The 21,752-nt window shown below is 37.8% G+C and overlaps 1 protein-coding gene across 2 annotated transcripts in view; it reads left to right on the top strand.

Moving 5' to 3' along the window:
- rbfox3a (RNA binding fox-1 homolog 3a) overlaps positions 1-21,752 on the top strand; it is a 458,688-nt gene that overhangs the window by 287,798 nt on the left and 149,138 nt on the right. For both annotated transcript variants that reach the window (XM_087794610.1, XM_087794608.1), the window contains exon 5: positions 13,838-13,959. In XM_087794610.1, the coding sequence (XP_087650736.1) occupies positions 13,838-13,959 (122 nt within the window). The remainder of the gene's footprint in view (positions 1-13,837; positions 13,960-21,752) is intronic.

Genomic DNA, 21,752 nt, shown 5'->3' with positions numbered 1-21,752 from the left:
AGTGTTGTTTTATGGTGGAAGTACAAAATAAAATAATTAAAGTAGATAATACACAAAATAAGCAATTTAAAAAACAGGACCAATCACAATCTAGATGGTATTAAATTAAGGACAAAATGTTGTCTGTCTCTCCTAATGATTTACATTTGAATTTTTGTATACACTTCCAAAAATGTAAGAGCTTCTTAGTTTAGTTAGGGTTTGCAAATATTATATTCCAAAAGGTAAGTGACACAACATTATGCTTATAAATAATATGACTGGAAATTGTGCCTTGACATCTTCACTGGCTTCCAGTTTCTTTCAGAATCCACTTTACAATTCTGGTTCTTACTTTCAGAGCTATTCATGGTCAGGCTTCTCCTTACATCACTGATCTGATCCAGCCTTACACCCCAGCTCGGGCTCTGAGGTCTGTGGATCAGAATCTACTGATGGTTCCTCGCACACAGCTCAGGACCAGAGGAGAGAAATCCTTCCACGCTGTTGCTCCTAAGCTTTGGAACAATCTTCCTCTCTCTTTGCGCTTGATGGAGTCTACTCCAAGAAACTCCTTCAAGAAACATCTTAAAACATTTTTATTTGTTCAGGATTTTCCCTGATTTTCTGGAACTCCTGTTGTGTTATCAGTTTTATCTTGACCTTTAAAGTATATACTTTATTGAGTATTGTTTTGATTGTTTAAGCGCTTTGTAACCCTGGTCTGGAAAAGCGCCATACAAATAAAAATTAGTTACTTACTTACTTACATGTATAATTTGTTAGTAAAACATAGTTGGCAACATTACTGTTCTGTACTGAAATTCGTGTTCATTTAAGAAAATGAATAAAAAAGCAGCTCATTTTACACATATTCCAAAAATTGCCATGTCTTGGTGGGGATTAAAGTCAGTGTTACCTTTTGACGGACCAATCATTCTTTCAGTATTTTAGACGTGGAATGTGGAAAAGACTTGCTTGTCTTGTTCCTTCAAACTTCAGTAGTTTCACTCCAGTCTTGTGTACCTCGGATGGAGATTGTTGTCTGTACATAAAACAAACAATTGATATGCTCGGAAGGATATGAGTTTACATGCTCAGCATGTAAACTCATATCCTTCAGGTCTTTGTGGCAAACAGTGAGTAAACAGAGTATACAACGTTAAACTAATGTGGACAGAAGCATATGGTGTGTTCCCAGGCCAAAACACACTAATGAAGTAGTATTTGTTTGGGTCTTATTTTACCAATATTTGTACATTGTGAATAATTCAGGAAAGTAGTCCCTGTTGCAAAGCACGGCTCCTTAAATTTGCATGTATAATTAAACATATTTATGCTAATCTAATTGTTTTACAGTTAGCTGGCTTTGTAGCACTTAGTCTTTGGAATAAACAAGCAACACAAGGAGAAGTCGGCCCAAAGCTTGGCGATCCCCCCCCCAACCCCCCGCTCTTCTACCGCCCTCTTCCCAGGCCTCCTACTGGCCTCGTGGGAATCCTCTCAAAGCAAGCTGTTGACAGAAGCGAGCAGTCGAGGTGATTCCAGGCTGCGAGGGAATAACACTGTTTTATTCTCATGTTAGAAAAAGCTTTGAAGCTCAGTGCACAACATGCTGCGTGTGTATCGCTATTTGTGTTTTGTGCCGATTCATGTGAAGGCCTTGAAACCAACAGCAGGACGCCTCCTTTGTATGCTGGTGTTGTTGGGATTGTCCCGAAGCCTTTTGCTTCCAGGAACAGCTTAACATTTGACTTCACTTTCTCTGAATAATATGAGTAGAATACTTGGTGAATATGTGTGAATAAATAAAACATATTCCCATTATTGTATAATATTATTCTTGATTTGAATTCACAACATCGTTTTATTACCATGTTATCATCTTATTATGGTCCACTCACTTGGTAGCAGGGTAATGACTAAATCAAGGTTGTCATGCTGCAAACAGGCTTGCACAGTTAGCAGCATACAACTAAAGAGCAAAACCTAAGCCAGATGTGCACAAGTATGTACACAATTCCAAACACTGTACACAGTAACACAGCGGCAGCCACTTAACAACCAACTTGAATCAAACACTATTCAAAAAGTATGTCAGAGCCTCTTGCTTGCCATACCTAAATACTTTTTTAATGAACAACAAAACTAAACAACTAAACAACTAAAAAAAGCATAAACACAACTGCTGGTTGTGGACACAAAGGTGCATGGAATTTAGGTGCATGGTTTTGGAAAACACGATGTGTAAGCTGTATTTTTAATTAAAAGGTCACGGCTCCTTAGTTCAGACTGTGGACTAAATTCACGTCTACACGCTGTACGTTGCACTTTACTTTGAGCCATGTTCATAGGGACTTGACTGAGATACAGAACTACATGAGGCGACAGTTTATGTTGTTTGCATTAATGACATCTGTCTTTATAATCACTTAAAAACCTTTTGTGTTCTTAGATTAAACAACAATGCTCATGGGTTTTGGATCACAAGTAACAATAACAGTTTAGTTTTCATTGTGTTATGATGTTTAGTGTTTTCAACTAATGAAAAACATGTTGTAACACCAGGCCCCTCCCCTTTTCAGTCACAGGGATCCAGAGAAAACAGGTCTAGAACCGGATACCACTCTGTTTCTCTTGTAACTAAAGTATAAACGTCAAATCAATTGCATTTAAAAGAAGAACCTTAAGACAACGATACAGGCCAGCCGTGATGGTGTTGTTGTTAGATTAGCATCACCAGTTTTAACCTATAATAAGCAGTTTATGTGAAAATGACAACATTATTCTGAAGACCAAACTATTAAATACAACATGTCAAGTTGGAAGACAATCACTGTGACATTAGTTTAAAGTCAGACCTGTCCTTTGGGTTGTCTTAACAAGTTGACTTAAACGTTAATCTGTTTTATCAAGATAGATATAATGAAAGCTTTGTGAACAGCATCACTTAAAAGCCATACATTTGAATAAAATATGACCGACAAAATCTTGTCTTCTTGCTCCTAGGTAACGTCATTTATAAGAAATCCTAAAACCTAATTAAAGTGATAACTCATTTTCTACTCACGCTCATGTCGACTAAGGGTTGAGGGAGTAATCTGTGTCTTTTTTGGAAGTTATAGGCTCAAAAGTTTTTCCATATGGCGGTCTTAAACTCAACTTTTTAACTATTGTCTACACTTCGAGCGTGCACGGTATTTACACAGTGTTTCCTGTTGTTTAGCATTTTAGCCTTTTAGCTTCTGCAACAAACAAGCTTAAGATATACAGTTTAATTTAATTTTTTCCAAACAAATTCTCTAATTGAGGCTTCATTACAAGAGGAATATTACAAACGAAATTCCGGACATATTTAGGTGTTTTGAAAGTGTGTGTTTTTGGGATGAGGAGACTCAATAAAAAGAGCACTGTTCAAGACCTCCATATGGACATACATTTTCGGATACAACAATAATATAAGGATTACTCTGAAAAATTATCCCAGCCGTTAGTCGACATTAGGGTGAGTAGAAAATGAGTGTTTTTGAGTTGTGGGTGAAAGGTGTCATATTTACAAATAATCAAGAAAACATGACAATTTACAAAAAGTAAAGCTGGTTCCTTTTTGTTTCATCCAGTTTTCCTTCAGATTCTTTAGAAATGTCTTCATATCATTCTACTAAAAATGTGGTCGAGGCCTCCCTGTCTCCGTCAAAGCCTGCAGTCCCCCACATCTTAATTTAAATTTGGCTGTGTCATCAAAAGCAAAAGCTCCAAAGGGTTTTCCTGTTTGCTAATTTGCTGGATGATTAACAGAGAGCGGTGATACAGACTGATGCGCCACAGCCAGTCCTCCATGGGATTCCCTTCCCCTTCAGACCCCCCTCCCACCTGTCCCATTGGCCTTTTTTGACCTTGGCAATAACTGTCGCGTGTCTACTTCCAGTAGGTGGAGAAGGTTGGCCACCTCATGCAGGCCACAGTTAGGGACCCACTTTAGGGGAGAGAGACGAGTGCTTAACAGCCCTGGCACGGCTCATGGATGTTGGTAGTGGATCAAAGCCGTACAGGCCATGCAGCCAAGTCAGTTAAACTGACAGGAACAGTCAGACCCACCTAACCAGCTGTCCCTGGTGGAGAGCCAAGAGAAAAGGGGAGGATGGAGAGATGAAAGGATGGAAGAGAGGAAATAATGTGGCTGAATGAAAATAAATTATAGAACAAGACGTGCAAAAGCAAAGGAAAGGACGGTACTTAACTGGAGCAGGTCGCAGAGGATGGAGAGGATGGTGGTAAAGGAATTGATACGCCAGTGTGAATCTTCTGTAATAGATTTCACAGTGTTTAGCAAGTTCTTGTCACAGGCCAGTCGAAATTTGTTTTGCTCAATAGATGGAATATTCTGTACCTGGAGGGTTTTAAGGGTATACTCCCTCTACAATTTAACACAACTGCTAATGTGACTGGTAATATGACAAGGTTGTGGTCCACGTTTTAGATTTTCATCCTCTGTATAATTGTGTTATCGTTCTTTGACTTCATTATTTATAATGCATGAACCGGGATAATATCATAACTATGACATGCATATAGCACAGCAGAGTTTTCTTGTGTCCTTCAATAACCAATTACTTCTGATTCGCCTTATCAGTGCAGCACCTTGTTGAATAAACATGCCGCACACTGCTGGTGTGTATGCCAATTAAGAGCTATTTTATTAGGCTGCCGTCCACAGTGGTGTGTGTGGGCGTCTGCAAGTGTGTGTGCTTATACCAGAGGGAAGGTTAGTGAGCGTAATTGAATCATATTACTTCCTCCACATGGCTTGTCAGGGCCCTTTTTATGATTTGGAGCTAATCCTCAAGGATGTTAAACATTGATTTAACCAAGCATTGATAGGTTGGGCCGGTGTGGCAAAAAGGTCTTGAAGCATTAATGAATAAGTATCTGGCTGGAAATATGGGTGAAGAAACAAGGTTATGAACCAATGAGGGGCCTTGTGGTAGGCGTATTGATAAAGTGTGCTCCAGGTTTCCTCTCAACAGGAGTTAATGTCTTCCTAGCTTGTCTTGCTTTGGCTCCACTTTGTGTCTCATTTTCAGGTGAAAGAGAACACACAGAGTTGACTTACTGTGTAAGCAACCCCTATTCTAATGGCTGCACTGTGAAAAATGGGACAGGTGGATACAAAATCATTGGTGTGGTGCAACAGCATTGTCAAGGTTCTACTATAAGTGTATTTTCAAGCAGCATATAAAATGTCCCATATATTTTGGTTTCTTTAAAAGGAATATATGACTTTACATTGCACTCATCTTTATTATCATCAACAATCAATTATCAGCGAACACATTTATATTCATGCAGTCATTGTGATTTGTAGATCATTTTCAAATATTTAAGAAATTGATCACTGTTCATAACAATGAAACAAGTACAATAATTAAATTGCTAAAAAGAATGGATGTGGTGAATCAAACAGATTCCTGAAGATACATTTTAACATTAAAAGATAAAAAAATGTTATGTGTGAATACATTTATATTTTACATAACCAGATACATTGTATGTCATCATTTTTGCTGAAATCTGTCTGTTTGCACTGTAAATAACTTTAGCTAGATGTCAGAATTCAAGTGAGCCACTGACTCTGTCCTATTGTATCTTGTAACTTGTAAATGAATTAATGTCTGAGGTCTAAATATCTCTACCTGACTTTCTTTGAATCATATAAATGATTGGAACTGGGTCATTTCTGGCGTAAAATAAAACAAAAAAAGCCAACCATTTATTTAAGAAAGTTTATCTTTAATTACTGTGTTTTGACATGTCAAATTGGAAATTAATTGAGTTATTGTGGCAACGTTAAGTGCATTGAAACAGTTAACACAGAAATCACAGAAATCTCATGGAATTGTTGGTGACTATTAGGTAAAAATAAATCAATAAAGTTCTACCTTACCTTACCTTACCTTAAAAGACCTATTAGGTAAAAAGGAGCATGTAGGGAGGTGGGTTGTGTGGCAGTTTGAAGCTACAGACTCATCGGATTCTTTGCAAACAAGTTGACCATATATACGTGTGTATATTACTTAACCTCATTCTCCAAAATGCTTGGACACATTATAAACTTAATCAATGACCCGAGTAACAAACAATGCAATCGTTTTTTATCTCCCTTCCCTGTTTATCTACAGGGGATGTGACATCTGGTTTTAAAAGTAAGGGATGCGCTGGTAGTCAAATGGTCAGTCTAACAATGTTTAATTTCAGTATTACAATGCAATAGTATATTTGTTTTAATTAAATTTAGGGAAATGCTTTTTTTAATAGGTGCTTCACAATCCCTGAATCGCAACACAGCCCTGCCTTTACAATGTTGCGGGTGTTGCAGATGTAGTGTGTAAAACTGTCCTGCAGTTAGCTGATATGCTGTCCTGCACACATTTGTCTCCACATGACTGGATGGTAATAGAAAAGCACAGCAGCTCATCCATGGGCTTTTATTGGGCTTTATGATTTTCATCAGCAGTTATTAGTAACAGTGCTGACCAATCCAATGCCTGGCTTGATGGGCTGTGAAGTCTTTATTGGTTTTTCAGATTACTTGATGAGGAGAGCAAGAAGTTTCTGTTTCCAGTCAGTGTGTTTCCAAAGAGCTTAAAGACGTTTAGCTGACAAAATGATCTTGAGTTGCAGCAGTCAGTAAGAGAGGAGGATGGGCACCACACTCGTTCACACTTCTGGTTTAAATCTTTACACAAACACCAAAGTCATGCCAGCCAAGCTAAACAATGCCTTTTTATTGTCACATCTGAAGCTGTTAATCATGGACGTCACTGTTGGTCCTGAAAAGAGGTGTCAAGTATAGTTGGTGTAAACATAGGCATCTTTCATTGTCTCGCTTGATCCTCACGTTAACGCTGAGTTCATCCATTTTTCACATATTGTCATTAGATGTTTCCTTGTTCATGGGATAGTGGTTGAGTGATACTCAGTGTAACTCTGGCAAAGTGTTGGTGGTATTAACATTTAATTAATGATGTGTATGTTAATTGTGTGCAGTGAGTTAGGTTTGACACTGGATGAAATGTACCCAGCTTTAGGATTGTGAAAGTTAAAAAAAAAACTTTACAATTGGCTTAATGCAGGATGTAAAAAAAGAAAAGAAAATGTATTGAAAACTAACAGGGAATGTAGTCATTGTAAAGACACCAAATCAGAGTCTTATATCGACTAACTTAACATGATAATAATTTACTTACTTTGCTTACTTACACATTGGAAGTTGACATAGAAATGGAAAAACACACTGATTTTAAAGGCATGTTTTGCCACATGTCTGCCACAATATTAATTCAGTATTTTCCGGGCTGTGAGACACACTTAATAGCATTTAATCTCTAGTTAAAGTGAAATAATAAGCTTGGATTTAACTATCAATAGATAACTATTGAAGGACTCCAGGAAGGTACAGTTTCTCTTGCAATTGCTGGACTTTTTTTCCCCTTGAATTTGAAAGAGCATAATTTAAGGTTGCTTGACTGTCAGTTTTTTATGTGGTGGGTAATCCCACTTGTATTGAAACACTTCCAAGCATGGCTATTGCCATTACAAGGGGAGGCCATTAGGATGTTCTTTGATTTACACCCTCAATTAAGAAATACCATCTTCTTGAAATCTATTAAAATATCCTGTGATAATTATAATCCACAATGTCACGTTGTTTATTTATAACAACCTTTTATTCTTGGAGATGAGGTAAATTAACGTACATAGTTGCTTTGCATGGCATTGTTCTGAAACACTCTAATTTCTCAAATGGCTTCTCCCTTTGGATTACGTCTGGGTGATCTTTGTCCCACAGGAATGAAAGTGATAAATACTGTGAAGTGAGCTACCGCTTCAAGAGAGTGCTTTTGAATGCTGGAGGAGAAGGGGCGATAAATTTGTCTCGACTGAGGAAGAACCGGGCACGTCCAACTCTCTAAGGGTGTAAATGTGTGTATTCAAGTGTGCGTGTCAAGAGAGAGAGTCCTTATATTCTTTCCATCAACATCAGGTGAGCCAAGTGACTGAGCAGCATTTCCTCACTTTCTTTCTGCCATTGACGCACACACACACGCACACACACACTCACACTCATTGAAGTGCTGACTGGGATGCAGGCCTAGCAAATACACACTTGCCAAGGAACCATCCAAGCCAAACCAGGCCATAACACTGTGTGTGTCAGACTATTTAACGTGATGGAATGCAAGCGAGGGTCCTCTCGTAGCCAGAAGATCAGTGTTGCCAATATATGGCAGAAAGTTTAAACTGATGCGAGTGGGCGTTCTCCATCAGTTGAAATATTAGAGTAGAACCAGTGCAGAAATAAACAGATCATGAGTCAACAGCTAAATTTAGTAGCTTTAATTTTAATCACATCTGCAGACAAACACTTGGTATTCATTCACTTGGAGGATTCAGCTCCAGACACGTCTACCAGTCCGACCAGCCAAGTAGAAAATGCCTTGTTTGAATTCATTAAACTTGTATAGAAGTGGGTCATTGCTCCTTATTGTGGTTACAAAACTTTCAATTCCCCAAATCAGTTCTTCCTCCCTGCAATAGTTTATATAAAGGTAACTCATGGTTTCATTTTCATGCTTATTTTTAATTATTGGAGGGACTGATCATCAACATTAACCTTTTTTAACATTTGCATTTTGACACTATACTATTCATATTACTGATTGTTTTTTTTCTACTGTTTGTGCAAATCAAGTGACTCAAGCCAAAAAAAGAACAACTAGAAAAAGCACTGAGGCAGCACATACTTCTGCCAAGGAGATAATTCCATATGATTTAATGTCTACACCTATGGAATGATTAAACAACTACATTGATTGATAAATGATGTCCTTGGATGCCTCTTGTGCAGACCGTCTTCTGTCTCAGTATTATCTCATTGTTTTAATCTTGGATTCACTTTGAGACTTAAATACTTACGTTGATAGAACACTATCTCCAAGAGAGAGTCCAGCCATCCTATGGAGAAAGCCTTTTTCAGCAGCTTGTACCCACGATCTTCTTCTATGGTCACTATGCATGGTTGGTGACCATAGGCGACGGTTGGGGGGGTAAACCGACCGGTATACAGAGAGCTTTTCCTCTTGGCTTAGCTCTCTTGTCAACACTACGGATCAGTACATTGTCGAAATAACTGCTGACACTCCACTAATCCAGCTGTCGATCTCATGCTCAATTCTTGGGATTCGGATTTGTAACTTATGTTTTTCTATCATAATCCTTTGAGGTGGTGAGCATCACTATCAGTTTGTTATTCAAGTTACAGTGAAAGGTGTAATAGTGAGGATGGATGATTGTTGGACACTGATGGTGATACTATGCATGTTGGATGATCAGGAATCATGTAAAGCGCTGTTCATGGTCCTGATGATGTGTGGTGCAATATGGGATTGATCCTTCTCCAAACTTGCCCTGTTGCGAACCATGAAACAATCTTTTATTTTTTTTTTTTTTTTATTGCTTAAACCATGTTTGTAAAAATCCCCCTAAATCTACGTTTCAGACGTCTGCGCAAAAATATAACCTGCTTTTACTCCTTAATAGGCACCAGCAGGGAAATTAGCGATTCAGCTCCTCAACTTCAAAACGCCTTTTATTTCCCTCCGAGTTCATCCCTGAGATATGTTTGATCTAAATCACTTACAATCTTGAAAATCTTTCATTGTATTTTGTAGGCCTCAACAAGTGCTTGAGATTAACTTAGCTGAACAAAAGCCTGTGTGTTGTAACATCTCAGCTCATTGTGTGCTCTGGACTCTGCAGTCGACTGATAAAGGACCATTACGTGACAACAGACTGTGACTATTGCATTTTTCAGATCTGGCTGAGATTTCAGTTTGAATGAACAAGTACATTGAAAAACATATTTAACAACCATAGAAAAATAACACGAGACCAGTTTGCTGCGAAAGAAGAGGCAATAAAAACAGGTGTGAGACCTGTAAGTGATATTATTTGGGATTGATACAATCATGGCTCACCCCATTACAGATCTATAGACTATGACAATAAACACTTCACTGACTGTCAGCATCATTGTAAGATTAAGTAGTAATTCTTAAAAACCACTTTAAATACTCCCCAGAATTTAGATTGCTTGTAAATTTGTACCCCGCTTGCAGCCACCTGTCTGTGAATGGCCGGAGATTTATAATGTAGAAGTCACGCTCAATTAAAGTTATGGTGGAGGTGGTCAGGGTGCTACAGCAGCCCCTGCAATCAGGCTTTATAAAAACCCTCAGTAGATAATAAAATAACGTCCGACATGTGATAAATCTCCGAGCATTGTTTTCTCAGGAGGCTCGTGAGCATCATATATCCTGCGGTGCACATTTATATCCCCACAAGCTGGAGAAACTACAATTGGCCTATAATTGCTGATGCATGAGTTGAGGAATGAGAATGTTTTTCTGTGTTTCTTGAGATTTATTTTTTTGAGTAAAACATTAATAGCCACGCCTGATGTTGATCATTTATGATGGCACCAAATTGAATATTAGCTGTTTGAAGCTACCACTGAAGTATTTGACCAGTATCCATCCTTCCTATAACATCTTTTAATACATTCTTTTCTTCATGTTTGTCATGGATATAGGATTATATCTTCTGTTCCACAAGAAGGTAGATTCAACACATGCCTTTAGATTTTTTTTTCTAAGGATTGGTTCCATTTTTAACAGCCAATAGCAAGAGTGCCTTCTGAATCCTCTAGGACAGGGGTGGACAATTGTAATTCTTCAAGCGCCACATTAATTTCTGTGAATGTTGTTAGGGGCCGTCAAGCAAAAAGAAAGACAAGAAAATCCCTAAAAAAAGGATCTGCATTTGTCATTTATTAAGCTAAATAAGCTGCAATTTAGTCATGTATATATATGAGTTTTTTTCAAAACATTTCTTCAACTAACTAAAAAAATATTCTGAGGGATTAATATATACCCCAAAAATTACACACAAAAAGAAGCAAAAGGGTAAATAAGTGTTATGTGAAAATGTAAATAAATAATAAATACACTATTTAATGCATTAGAACCATTTATACCATATACCAGATCATACTTTGACATTACGAGGGCCACATAAATACAGTCAAAGGGCCGCATGTGGCCCCCGGGCCGCACTTTGCCGAGGTCTGCTCTAGGAAGAGACAACAGGAAGTGATTTCATGATTTTATTCTAAACTGGCAACAAACAAATGTCAATAAAGGTTTCTGATTTTTATTGTATGGCCGTTTGCAACTACCTTCGGAGGAGAAACCAAAAACAAATATTGTCTTATATTGTTAAGAGCTGCTTTGATGTGAAACTTGTGATCAGACCTAACACAAGTGTCTCTGGAATAAATCATTTTTTTACATCAAGTTGACTATTGCAAGAAAATATGTTCAACCTTCGGTTTGTGAAGTGCATAAAAAAAACACATTATTATTTAAAATTCTTCTCCACCTCACAAAGCCATGGAAACTATTTTCCCCCGGAGAAGTGTTTCCAAAGAAATCAGATAAAAATGCATTATTCTCCAAACCTTGGTTGGTTTTCTCATTCATTTACTTATATTTGTTGCACTTTTTCTCCTGAAAACGGGCTTCATAGAAACTTAGAAACAAATATAAACATAATCCAGTTTTGGGATCAAATATTAGATGAAATAAAATTAATTCCTGGTTTTAAAAGGTGTGTGTAATTACTGAACTAAACCAAACGATGTGTTCATACACATATTAACTAAACCTATCGTTGTTAATGCAGTCAACCCAGGATTACTTTTAAATAATCCTGTCACAGGAATGTTTGCATGACACACCTCAGGACGAGGGAATCTACTCTTTAAAACATTGAAATATTGACAACGACATCCTTTATCAGCAGCAGCTGGATCGATGTATCGTGTTGCATAGGTCTTGAACTCTTTTAAGAGGAAATATGTCTTAAATAAAATAATGATCCTAGGGATTCATATTCAAATTTATTCAGTGCAGATTTGGGGATCATGAAGTTCCCCTGCTTCCTTTTGTCCTGCAGCGGAAACCGAGCATGCTTAAAGGGAATTTTGCAGAAGTTGCTTCTTTCTAAATTTAATTGGCTATTTTGTCTCACATTAAAAAAAAAGTGAAGGTTGAAGTCCTTTGAGGTGAAAACAGTATTCCGATTAAAATATGAATCATGCATGGATTTGAAAAAAAGAAAAGATGTCTGGGATTAAACATCTCTTGTGTTTCAATTGTCGGTGCAAATCAAATACTTTTGATTATGTGAAAAATGCCAGGCAAGTGACCGGCAATAATGTTTCAAAGCATTTTACGAAGGCAATGATTTCAAGGTCAAGACGTTTTGATGATTTCGATGAATTGATTATTTAATTCCGTAAATGTTGTTATCCGAGTGACTGCCCCAAATACTACTGACATGCTGTGGCATAATAAAAAATCCTTCAATGTGGCTGAATTTCAACAATTTTGCGATGATATGTTCGCCAAATTCCTCCACAGCATTATTATAGCCATTTGTGTTATCACTTGATTGCAGTTGTTACTGCTGAGGATGGACCAACAAGTTATTACGTTTAAGGAGAAACCACTTTTCCACACACAATCTTGTGGTTTTAGACTTTCTTCCCTCCCTTTAAAAGTAAAAAAGGTTGTTTTAAAAGCAACATTTCCTTTTTAGTTGTGTTGTCTTTTACTCAAATTTACTTGATTATCTGAAAGTGAGAATGTTTTAAGAAATAAATCAGATAGGAGACAAAAACATTTTCCGCACCACGGTAGATACCAAGGAACACAATAATAACAAAATGATTACATTAATAAAAGTTTAAGTTAACCCTCTTTTAGGCCGAAACCCCTTGAAAACACTTGACAAGCCGTCTTGCTCACTGGATGTTGCTCATTCAGATGTTGCCGCCTCAAATGTGTTGTGAGTTGATGCAGCCTCCATCTGCACAAGCTGTCTCACTTATTTTACATCTTAACTTGTTTTGTTGAATATCCTCTGAAAGAACCCCGCAGGAGCCCTGCAGGTGTGAGACATTTGACAACTGTAATGGAGGAAGATGGAGGGGATTGTAGAATCTTCACAACTTCACTGCTGCTAGCTAAATTCTTGTTGAACTGCTAGCATAACTGAGCAGTATTACATTTCCTCTGTGATGGCAAATAAAGACTTCCTGTATCTCTTTACGCTAGATTTGATTTTAAAATCCAAAGGTAAACAACCTTAAGGTGAAAGTTCTAACTTTTACTCGGTTAACTTTGTAATGTTAGTTAAAACACATGTAAAGAACTAAGGAAACATCTTACGTATCACATGCAATATCATTATATTGAAATCAAATTGCATGTCAATTCCTACTCTGTTTTAATCTATAAAGACATTTTTCTTTCACCCTTTGGGGTTCGGACAACTGTTTACAGATCAGTTATGATATAATTGAATTAATAAATGCTGACAGTGCAACACAAGATTGCTCTGTGTACAGGTTTGAAACAGGTATTTCTTGGCTATTTGGGTGAAAGGTAAAAATTGGAAGAGGTTTTATGCCAGGGCAAGACTTAGAATTTGACTCAACGCATTCTTTTGTGTAGAAGCTAAAAAATGTGATCAAAGGCTGTTAACTATTGTGTTATCTCAGGGTCAAGGTGACCCGAAGACCCAGCCTGTTTTTGGTGTCCCTTGTATACCTTTGGATCACTTTGACCCTGAGATAAGACAAGGGTTGGAAAAAATTCAATGCTGTTTCAATGGATTGTCTATTCCAACAGTTATTCAATTGTTTAATTATATATGTCTTGTTTCTTTTTTCCAGAATCCAAGCCTGGAAGTGGTCTGTGCAAACCAGGAACCATTGCTCTCTTTGGTAACGTGGTGTACAGCGGCCTGCTAAACGAGCACTTTTGGCACTTCGGGGTTCCCCTCGTCACCAGACTGGTGAGTTTCGCACTGTATTCTTTTCTGCGCTTGGTTTGATTTGTTTTGCAAAATGAGCAAAATGTAAATGTTTTGGTCTCTGTTTAAGAAGCCAGGGTGGTGTGAAGCTACATGCAGTTATAAGTAGACAAGATAGTTCTCTTAAATGCACAGTTTTCTGGATATTGAGTATTGTATATCTGGTATTGTCTGGTGAGGTTAAGACAATGATCTGTTAATCAGAAGCTAATGGGAATTGCACTTCACACCATAGTAAGTGTCTTGTTCACAAGTTGATGCTGTCTCAGATCTTTTGTATCACAATGCTGCTCATTGAGCTTTAAGAGTGGATCATCATGACGCTTACGTTTGACCTTAGACGTCTCTTGGATTACCTGTGACATTTACTCAAACCAAGTACGAGGAGTGTGATTCCATACATCAGATCCGGTTCCTGTTCAGTAACTCAAGTCGTCTGGACTTACTTGAAGTGATCGTGACTCAGCAAAAGCATGACTCCCGTCTTCATGTCCAGCATCTCCATGTCACTGAAACATCTGGATTAATGTTTGAACTCACTTCCTGTCAACTTAAGTCATTAAGTGAGAACTGCTTAAAAAAAATACTAACAAACATATTGATTTCTCCTCTCTTGGATGCTTGGAAATCCGACTTTAATGACTTTAGTGAATTTAACAAATGAGCTGCATTTGCTAGAAAGTTGATCTTGAATACAAGGTTGACGATCCACGATTATCCTGGAGCAAAGTAATAATTGATAAGAACAGAGGTTTGTTTCATTAAAAGTATTGTCTCATGAACAGTTTTAGCTTTAAGGAGGAAGGAAACCATGTTAAACTATGTGCTGCAAAATGCATTAATATGTGGAATGTATTCATAGTTTTTCCTCGATCTAAAGATTAATGAATGCAATTCTGCCATTCACATTTGTACCAAATGGCAAACTGGAGACATTTTCGCTAGTAATGATATTTAATCGGATGAGTTGTTTACAGTCAGATGCTGCTTTCTAAGTGTCCTTCACTACCTTTATTAATTCAACTTCTTCAGCCCCAGATATGAAATATAAGAAACATAGCAAGGACTTCTGCCGGAGTGATATTTGTGGTACCCCGCTGCTGACACGCATGCATGATGAAGGCAACTCCACTCCTTAAATAATGGATCGGCGTCTTGCATTAACACAAACTGATGCAATATTACTGGTTTTTCAATTAACTTTGAATTAGGCTGTAATCTCCTTGGTGTCACTGGCTGATTGCTTGGCTCTGTTTTATTGAACTGCTGATAAATGTTATATTTGATAGATATTGATGTTGTCTCCCCTGTCAGGATACAGCAGAGGATATTTGCTGGCTCAGTTTGATCAGTGGCCCATAAGTCCGTGCGACACAGACACACATTCTCAGATTTGTCTCCGATGAAAGACGGTTCCTTCATAAGGAAGCTACAGTATTTTATCCATTATATATGTTGTTTTTTTGGTCATACTGTCGAATATTGCAGACTTAAGGCATCTGGAAATCTTTAATATGTATTTTCAATGCTGAATATTTAAAAAGTGTATACCTTTAGAGCAGCTGATATCATCAGAAATGATGGTGAGCTACATCATTCATGTTTTATCTGCTCTGGTGCTCCATGTTACACACACTGGTGCAGCTGATGGGTGTCATAGCACCGGACCTCGGACGCAAAAGTTAACATCTGTGTCCTCTCTGTAATCCATGTTGTTTTTTTGTGGCTCTTTTCAATTGTTCCATAACAAAGACGTAAAAAAAACGCTGATGTTCCATTTTCGTTGATAGACTCTCATGTAATTAACCTCATGTGTTTGCTGATAATGTTCATATCAAGCTCATGCAGTGATTTTCATGGTTTAGTTCTTGAACACAGGAACTTGTAAGATTGATTAATCAGGCAATTTTAGGTCTTGTGCTTCGCTTATTTAAAAAGCAGTTTCAAGATACTTTTGAAATACATTTATATTAAACATTAGACGTAATGAAATTTTTTTTTTTTAATACTTGGTAAAGAAAATACATTAATGTGGACAGTAAACACGTTTATTTTGTGCAAACTAAAGATGTAACGATCTAGTTACTTTGTTAATCAGGATTACATTCAGAATTTCAAGTTTGAGGTATAAAATTGTAATTTTTCGCCAACCGATAATAATATATGTGATGTGTTTGCTCTATTATTGCTAATGACATGTAATTTTCCAGGTTCCCCTGCTTGTCTTTCTTCTGGAACAATTATTGGGTAAATCTTATCCACAGGTGATGTACCTTTCAGATGGGATTGAGGAAATAATGATATATTTTGACATATATCGGTATGTATAGGTTGAAAGCCAAAAGCATTTTCCGATGAAAAAATATCTCTCTGGACAAATTTGATGCCAGACATCATTTTATCAAAGTATTCCACCTTTGTTTAACCTCATGAACAAAATATGAATGAAAAACAGCTTGAGATCAATACACAGCTAAGCTTTCATCTTCATGTTTATGGAGTGTTAACATCTTTGTGGAAATTTAACAGTTTATCCAGAATCTTTGGGATCATTGTGCTTCTTCAGAGGGCAACTAATGTGTGGATTTAATTGACTCTTAGATGGATATTTACGATAACCACATCCACTCTGCTCTGATTGGTCAAATTTTGAGGCTTGTCAAGCAGCGTCATCAATACAGGAAGTCTCCGAGACGTGTATAAAGAAAATAAGCAGGCTGTTCTTCGCTGCTGCAGGAGGAGCAAAGCCCATTTTTAATCCAGAAGGTCTCCATCTCCAAGGGACTCATTGTATAACCAGAGCAGGGCGTGATTAAAGCTGGCTAGAGGACGGTTATTATGTCATAATGGACTTCACTCTTGCATCCTCTCATTCGCTTTATTAGGTAATAACTTCAAGAACAGAGCATAGTCATCATGAGAGACTTACTGCATCTTGGAGAGGAAGACTTCAGCATTTCAAACATGTGAGTGAGTCAGTTGAGTTGGGTTTTCCTCAGTTTGGTTAGCAAATATTTAAGCAGCAATGTGTGAGATTGAAAACATTGTTTATGGCTCCCCCCAGTGGTATAATAGTTTAAATGAGTAATTCAATGTACATTCAGTCCCCACGCCGTATCTACATTTGTGTACAAAATGAGAGAAATACTCTTCCCTATTTCTTGTCTTCTCGGGAACCTATAGTTTTTCTGTACTTTATACGAAAACAATGTATCGTACCCACTGCTATAGAGCAGTCTTGTATCAAACTCTAGTTTTTTATTGTTGCATTCATGTCAGTGCAAATGATCCAACAGAGAGACACAGCAGTAGCAATTGAAACTCTGTCTCTTACGTTTTACTGTGGACAGAACCTGTTTCCGTTTCTCATCAGCCTCTGACTCATCTCTATCACAGGGGACGAGTAATTATTCTGTTAATTGAGCTAATAATAATGAATCCAGACAGAGCTGGATAAAGACGGGGGTGCAAGACCTCCATAGCTCCTGCTCCACCAGCTTTATTGTGCGCCCAGAACTGATGACGAAGGCAACCGCCCTAAAAGCTAATGAGCTGCGAGAATGTGTGTCGGAAGCGCACACAGTGTGTGTGTGTGCGTGCGCTGTCCACCGGGGTTACACTAACGATTACTTTTGATTTGATTTGATTGACATTTCATAACACATTTCCAAAAACTCGACAGAAGTTTTTTTATTAGGTGACAAAGAGAATTGAGAAGATGAACAGGACAGTGTAAGATACGAAAAACATAGACAGGAGTTCTTGAATAGAAAGAAAAAGCTAAGAAAGAGTCTAACAGCGAGGCAAAGAGAGATTAGAAGGATAGTACAGTTGTATTCTGTGAGATCAAGGACAAAGGTGATAATAAGTGAAGAAAGGCTAGAGGATAATGGAAGGAACTCTTGAATAGAAAGAATAAGAGAGACAGCGCTGAGATGGTTCATCATGTAGTTCAAAGGATTACCAAGGTGCCAGTGAGGGCAGCTCTGAAGAGGATGAAGAGGAAGAATGTACTCCATAAGTGAATAAGCGGCCCAAGAAAGTGTTTAGTGGAAAGAGCAAGACTGTAAAACATAATCTTGAAGAGTGAGACGCTGCTTTGTGAGTGGAAGAAAAGTGTCCTGGTTCTTATTTCAAGCTAAATACTTAGTAACTGCAGAGCGATCGAACGAGTCACTCAGGGACAATGTGCGAAGAGGAGGTCGGGGGGGAAAGTATGAGGACAGCGAGACAAGACTTACCCCTGGATTCCACCGAATTTGTCTCCGTCAACTGAGGTTTCTAATAAAATCAACGAGTGTGTTTCCACCAGCTGAATGCTGGTTGCGTCTGTAACTGATACGTCACTCTCGGATGTCCAACAGAGTTGTATTGAACCACAAACGGCGGTCATAAAGGGAGGCTATATAAGCAAAAAGAACAGAGACGAAATTAATGCACGTGTCAAGCAGAATCCAGGGGTCATTCACACAGTAGCAGTGGTGGTTAAGTAGCAGTTCACAATAATCTGTCACAATAATCTTATTAGAGGGATCGAGGAGTTGGAGTGAATGTCAGTTGAAGGAAGAATATAAGTGAGAAAATGGGAGGAAGTGTAGTGGACAGAGATCCAGGGAGGTCAGGATTTATCCAGGGATGAAGTTCATTGATTGTCTGAAGGGGGGGGAGAAGGAGATCATTTTCATCAATAAGATTAAGGGTGTGACTGGTCATTCATAAAATGTTAGTTTTCTTTTTAGATACCAGACAATAAGGCGCTGGTGCTCACCAACAAAACTTACTTAGCTGGCTTAAAAACAGGCAGTATATTGATGATGGCAAATATCAATCGATTGATGATGTCACTGCTGAGGTAGATGTTTAAGATAAGAGCGGGGCAGCCGCAACCCGTGTGTGTCGCAAGACGCTGGAGTAAAATGGATTGTTGAAGAAGGATCGGCCAAATTGACCAGGAGATCCCATTGTCAACGGAATGGCTTAGTCACGATTCATAAACACATGGATCAAACGTTTATTAAGTAACATTCAATCATCAGGAATCACAAACCATCGGAATCATTTCATAGTTATTTACAGTTGGCTGCCTATAGGCGGTGTTACATGATTTCCTGGAAATGAATTCACATCATAGAACGAGATGTGCGACTACTGAAAAAAGGTAATCTGGGCTTGTTCCTCTTCCCTTAAATAACAGGTTATGTGATGCGAGGTCAAAGTGACCCAGCTGAAAGTTAAGCACAAACTTGGAACCCTATCTTTTGGTCAAATAACTGTAGATATTCCAAAATAATTATCAAGAAAGAAAGCAGCCACATATTGTGGTGTAAACAACTCTCCTTCAGCTCATGGTGATCTTTAAAACAAACATCCCGTCTAGAATTTAAGCCAGACAAAAGTTCCAGGGAAACACGGCCTTACTCTGACCTTGCAAAGGTCAAGTCTAGGTAGCTGGAGTGCATTCCATACAGTTAATCCTCAATTTTTTCGTTGACTGACCTGATGTTTTCAGTCCGCTCCAACACCCCCCAAGACACCCGCTCGCAGACTCGCTTTTTTTTTTTTTTTTTTTTGCATTAGCGCACTCTCATGCAGTCTGGACTAACTTATTCATGACCCAGACTTGAAATAGCATGACAACCAAATCTGATAGGGAAATGTTCTCTTTTGAGTAGTAGTTGCTAGGGAAAGAAAAAAGCGAGAAGTCAGCCCGTCTCCCAGCGCTCGGTCGTCTCAGAGGGAGATGTAAGGAGCAGTTGCGAGCTGGAGCTGCATCAGGCATGCATACATGTATGTAAATGGCCTAATTTCAACACAAATTTGGGCGCAAATGGATCCAGTTTTGACTGTGAATTAGATCGTTATTTCTTTACATTGGTGTCTATCTCAATCTGTAATGTTAGTCATGCACTTTCTGTGAATCTACACAGCCAGAAGGCTTGAGTTATAAACCCACTTTGAATCAATAATTTACTTTCGCACGTCAGTTTCAGTTCATATAGCATAGGGGATGTTAAAGTATATGTAGCGGTCTGCTTCATTTACATTATTCAGGTGTTTTAAAATTAATGTGCTAATGTCTTATTGATGATTAAATGTTCTAAAAACTCGTAGAAAGAAAAAAAAAAAAAGCTTACCGTACTGAACGGATTTGATGCAACTTTAATGTGGAATGTATTCCCTGTGCAGATGTTAAAATAAGCCCATCTGCATTTACAGTGCAGCAGTTAAAGAGCTAATGTGCATAAATCCTAGCTCTGGATATCCTTGTAGCAGCATCAGTACAGTAACTCGACCTGCTGCACACTGATTTCACTGTACATTAATCTTTTTAGACCCTTTTTTTTAAACAATCTGAATTATTGTTATTCAGTTGAAGGTTTTTACTTGTCATGAGAGAGCAAAGAAACATTAAGCATAACCTAAAAGAAAGGTAGAGCACTGACATTGATCTGTATAACTCATAACTAAAGTTGACCAGATACCAACAACTACTTAATAGCAACTTGTAATAATAATCAGGAGCTATATGCCCTAATTGAACTGATATGTGAGTAAGAATAAATAAATAATGGAACATGACAACAAAAGTTTCATTTCTTCATCCAACTGATTGCATCGTTACATTTTCAATTAAGTTTGCGAAACAAATCTCTACAACAAATCTTCAATATATTCAAGGAACCTTTAAAAAAGATGTATCTTTGTTAATGCTTTTAAACAAATGTCTACAGATTATTATTATAGTTTAAGTTTTGTTTAGTTTTTTCGTGAAAAGTTTCTGTTATTTTGATGATATTTTTATTGATATGTTCATAATAAAATATGTTTTGCACATCAGTTATGTTTAAATTATTGCATGAACTACTATATCTTCCTTCCCTCACTGTAACTGGTGCTTGATCAGTAGTAGCATCTCATTGGTCAAAGCTCCCATAGGATAAGTCTACGTCACGTATACTATCCCATCAGTCGTGACCCCAAACGTGATAAAATGAGGACACATTGTGGATATGAACTGTAATCCAAAGTTTGGATTCTCTTTTAGAGAAAGCAGGCAAACTTGTTAAAAACAAAGCAATTCATGAGCTAGGTAGGCAATTAGCAAGTAATTAATCTCTATTTCAGGCCACTTTACATAATATAACAACAAGCCTACAACACTTTCTGTCGAATTAATCAAATCCAGGGGCGTCAGTTCTGTGTCTACAGCCTCTCCAGCATAAAATTTATGTCACCTGCATATATTTTTGTTAGAAAAATGAATCCCTCCATTGGAATCAATAGATGTGTTTTATTATCCTTGAAAATGTAAATAAATAAGGATTATTTTCTTCAGTATGGAATTGGATTTCCAAAGAATGGTTGTAACATCTCACCTCTTGAGTGCATGACAAGTCTGCTACAACGCGAGGCTGCAGGCTAAGATTTACCAGAAGTGCCCAAAACAACTGTTAATGATGTAACTGAGTAAGTAAGTAAAGGTTATTTGTAAAGTGCCTTTCTAGACCAGGGTTACAAGGCGCTTTAACAATCAAAAACAATAGACAATTAAAATATATACTAGTAAAGGCCAAGATGAAAACAAAAACAGGAGTCCCAGAAAATGAGGGAAAAGCAAAAATAAAAAAGTCTCAATATGTTTCTTGAAGGAGTCAGTAGACTCCATTAAATGCAGAGGGAGAGGAAGATCGTTCCAAAGCTTAGGAGCAACAGCCTGGAAGGATTTCTCTCCTCTGGTCCTGAACCATGAGCGAGGAACCATCAGTAGATTCTGA

This window comes from Callionymus lyra, chromosome 6 (assembly GCF_982586985.1).
Source record: "Callionymus lyra chromosome 6, fCalLyr1.hap1.1, whole genome shotgun sequence".
In the NCBI taxonomy this organism is placed as follows: domain Eukaryota; kingdom Metazoa; phylum Chordata; class Actinopteri; order Syngnathiformes; family Callionymidae; genus Callionymus; species Callionymus lyra.
Note: the sequence above shows the minus strand (reverse complement) of the source record. Positions and strands in the feature narration are given on the sequence as shown.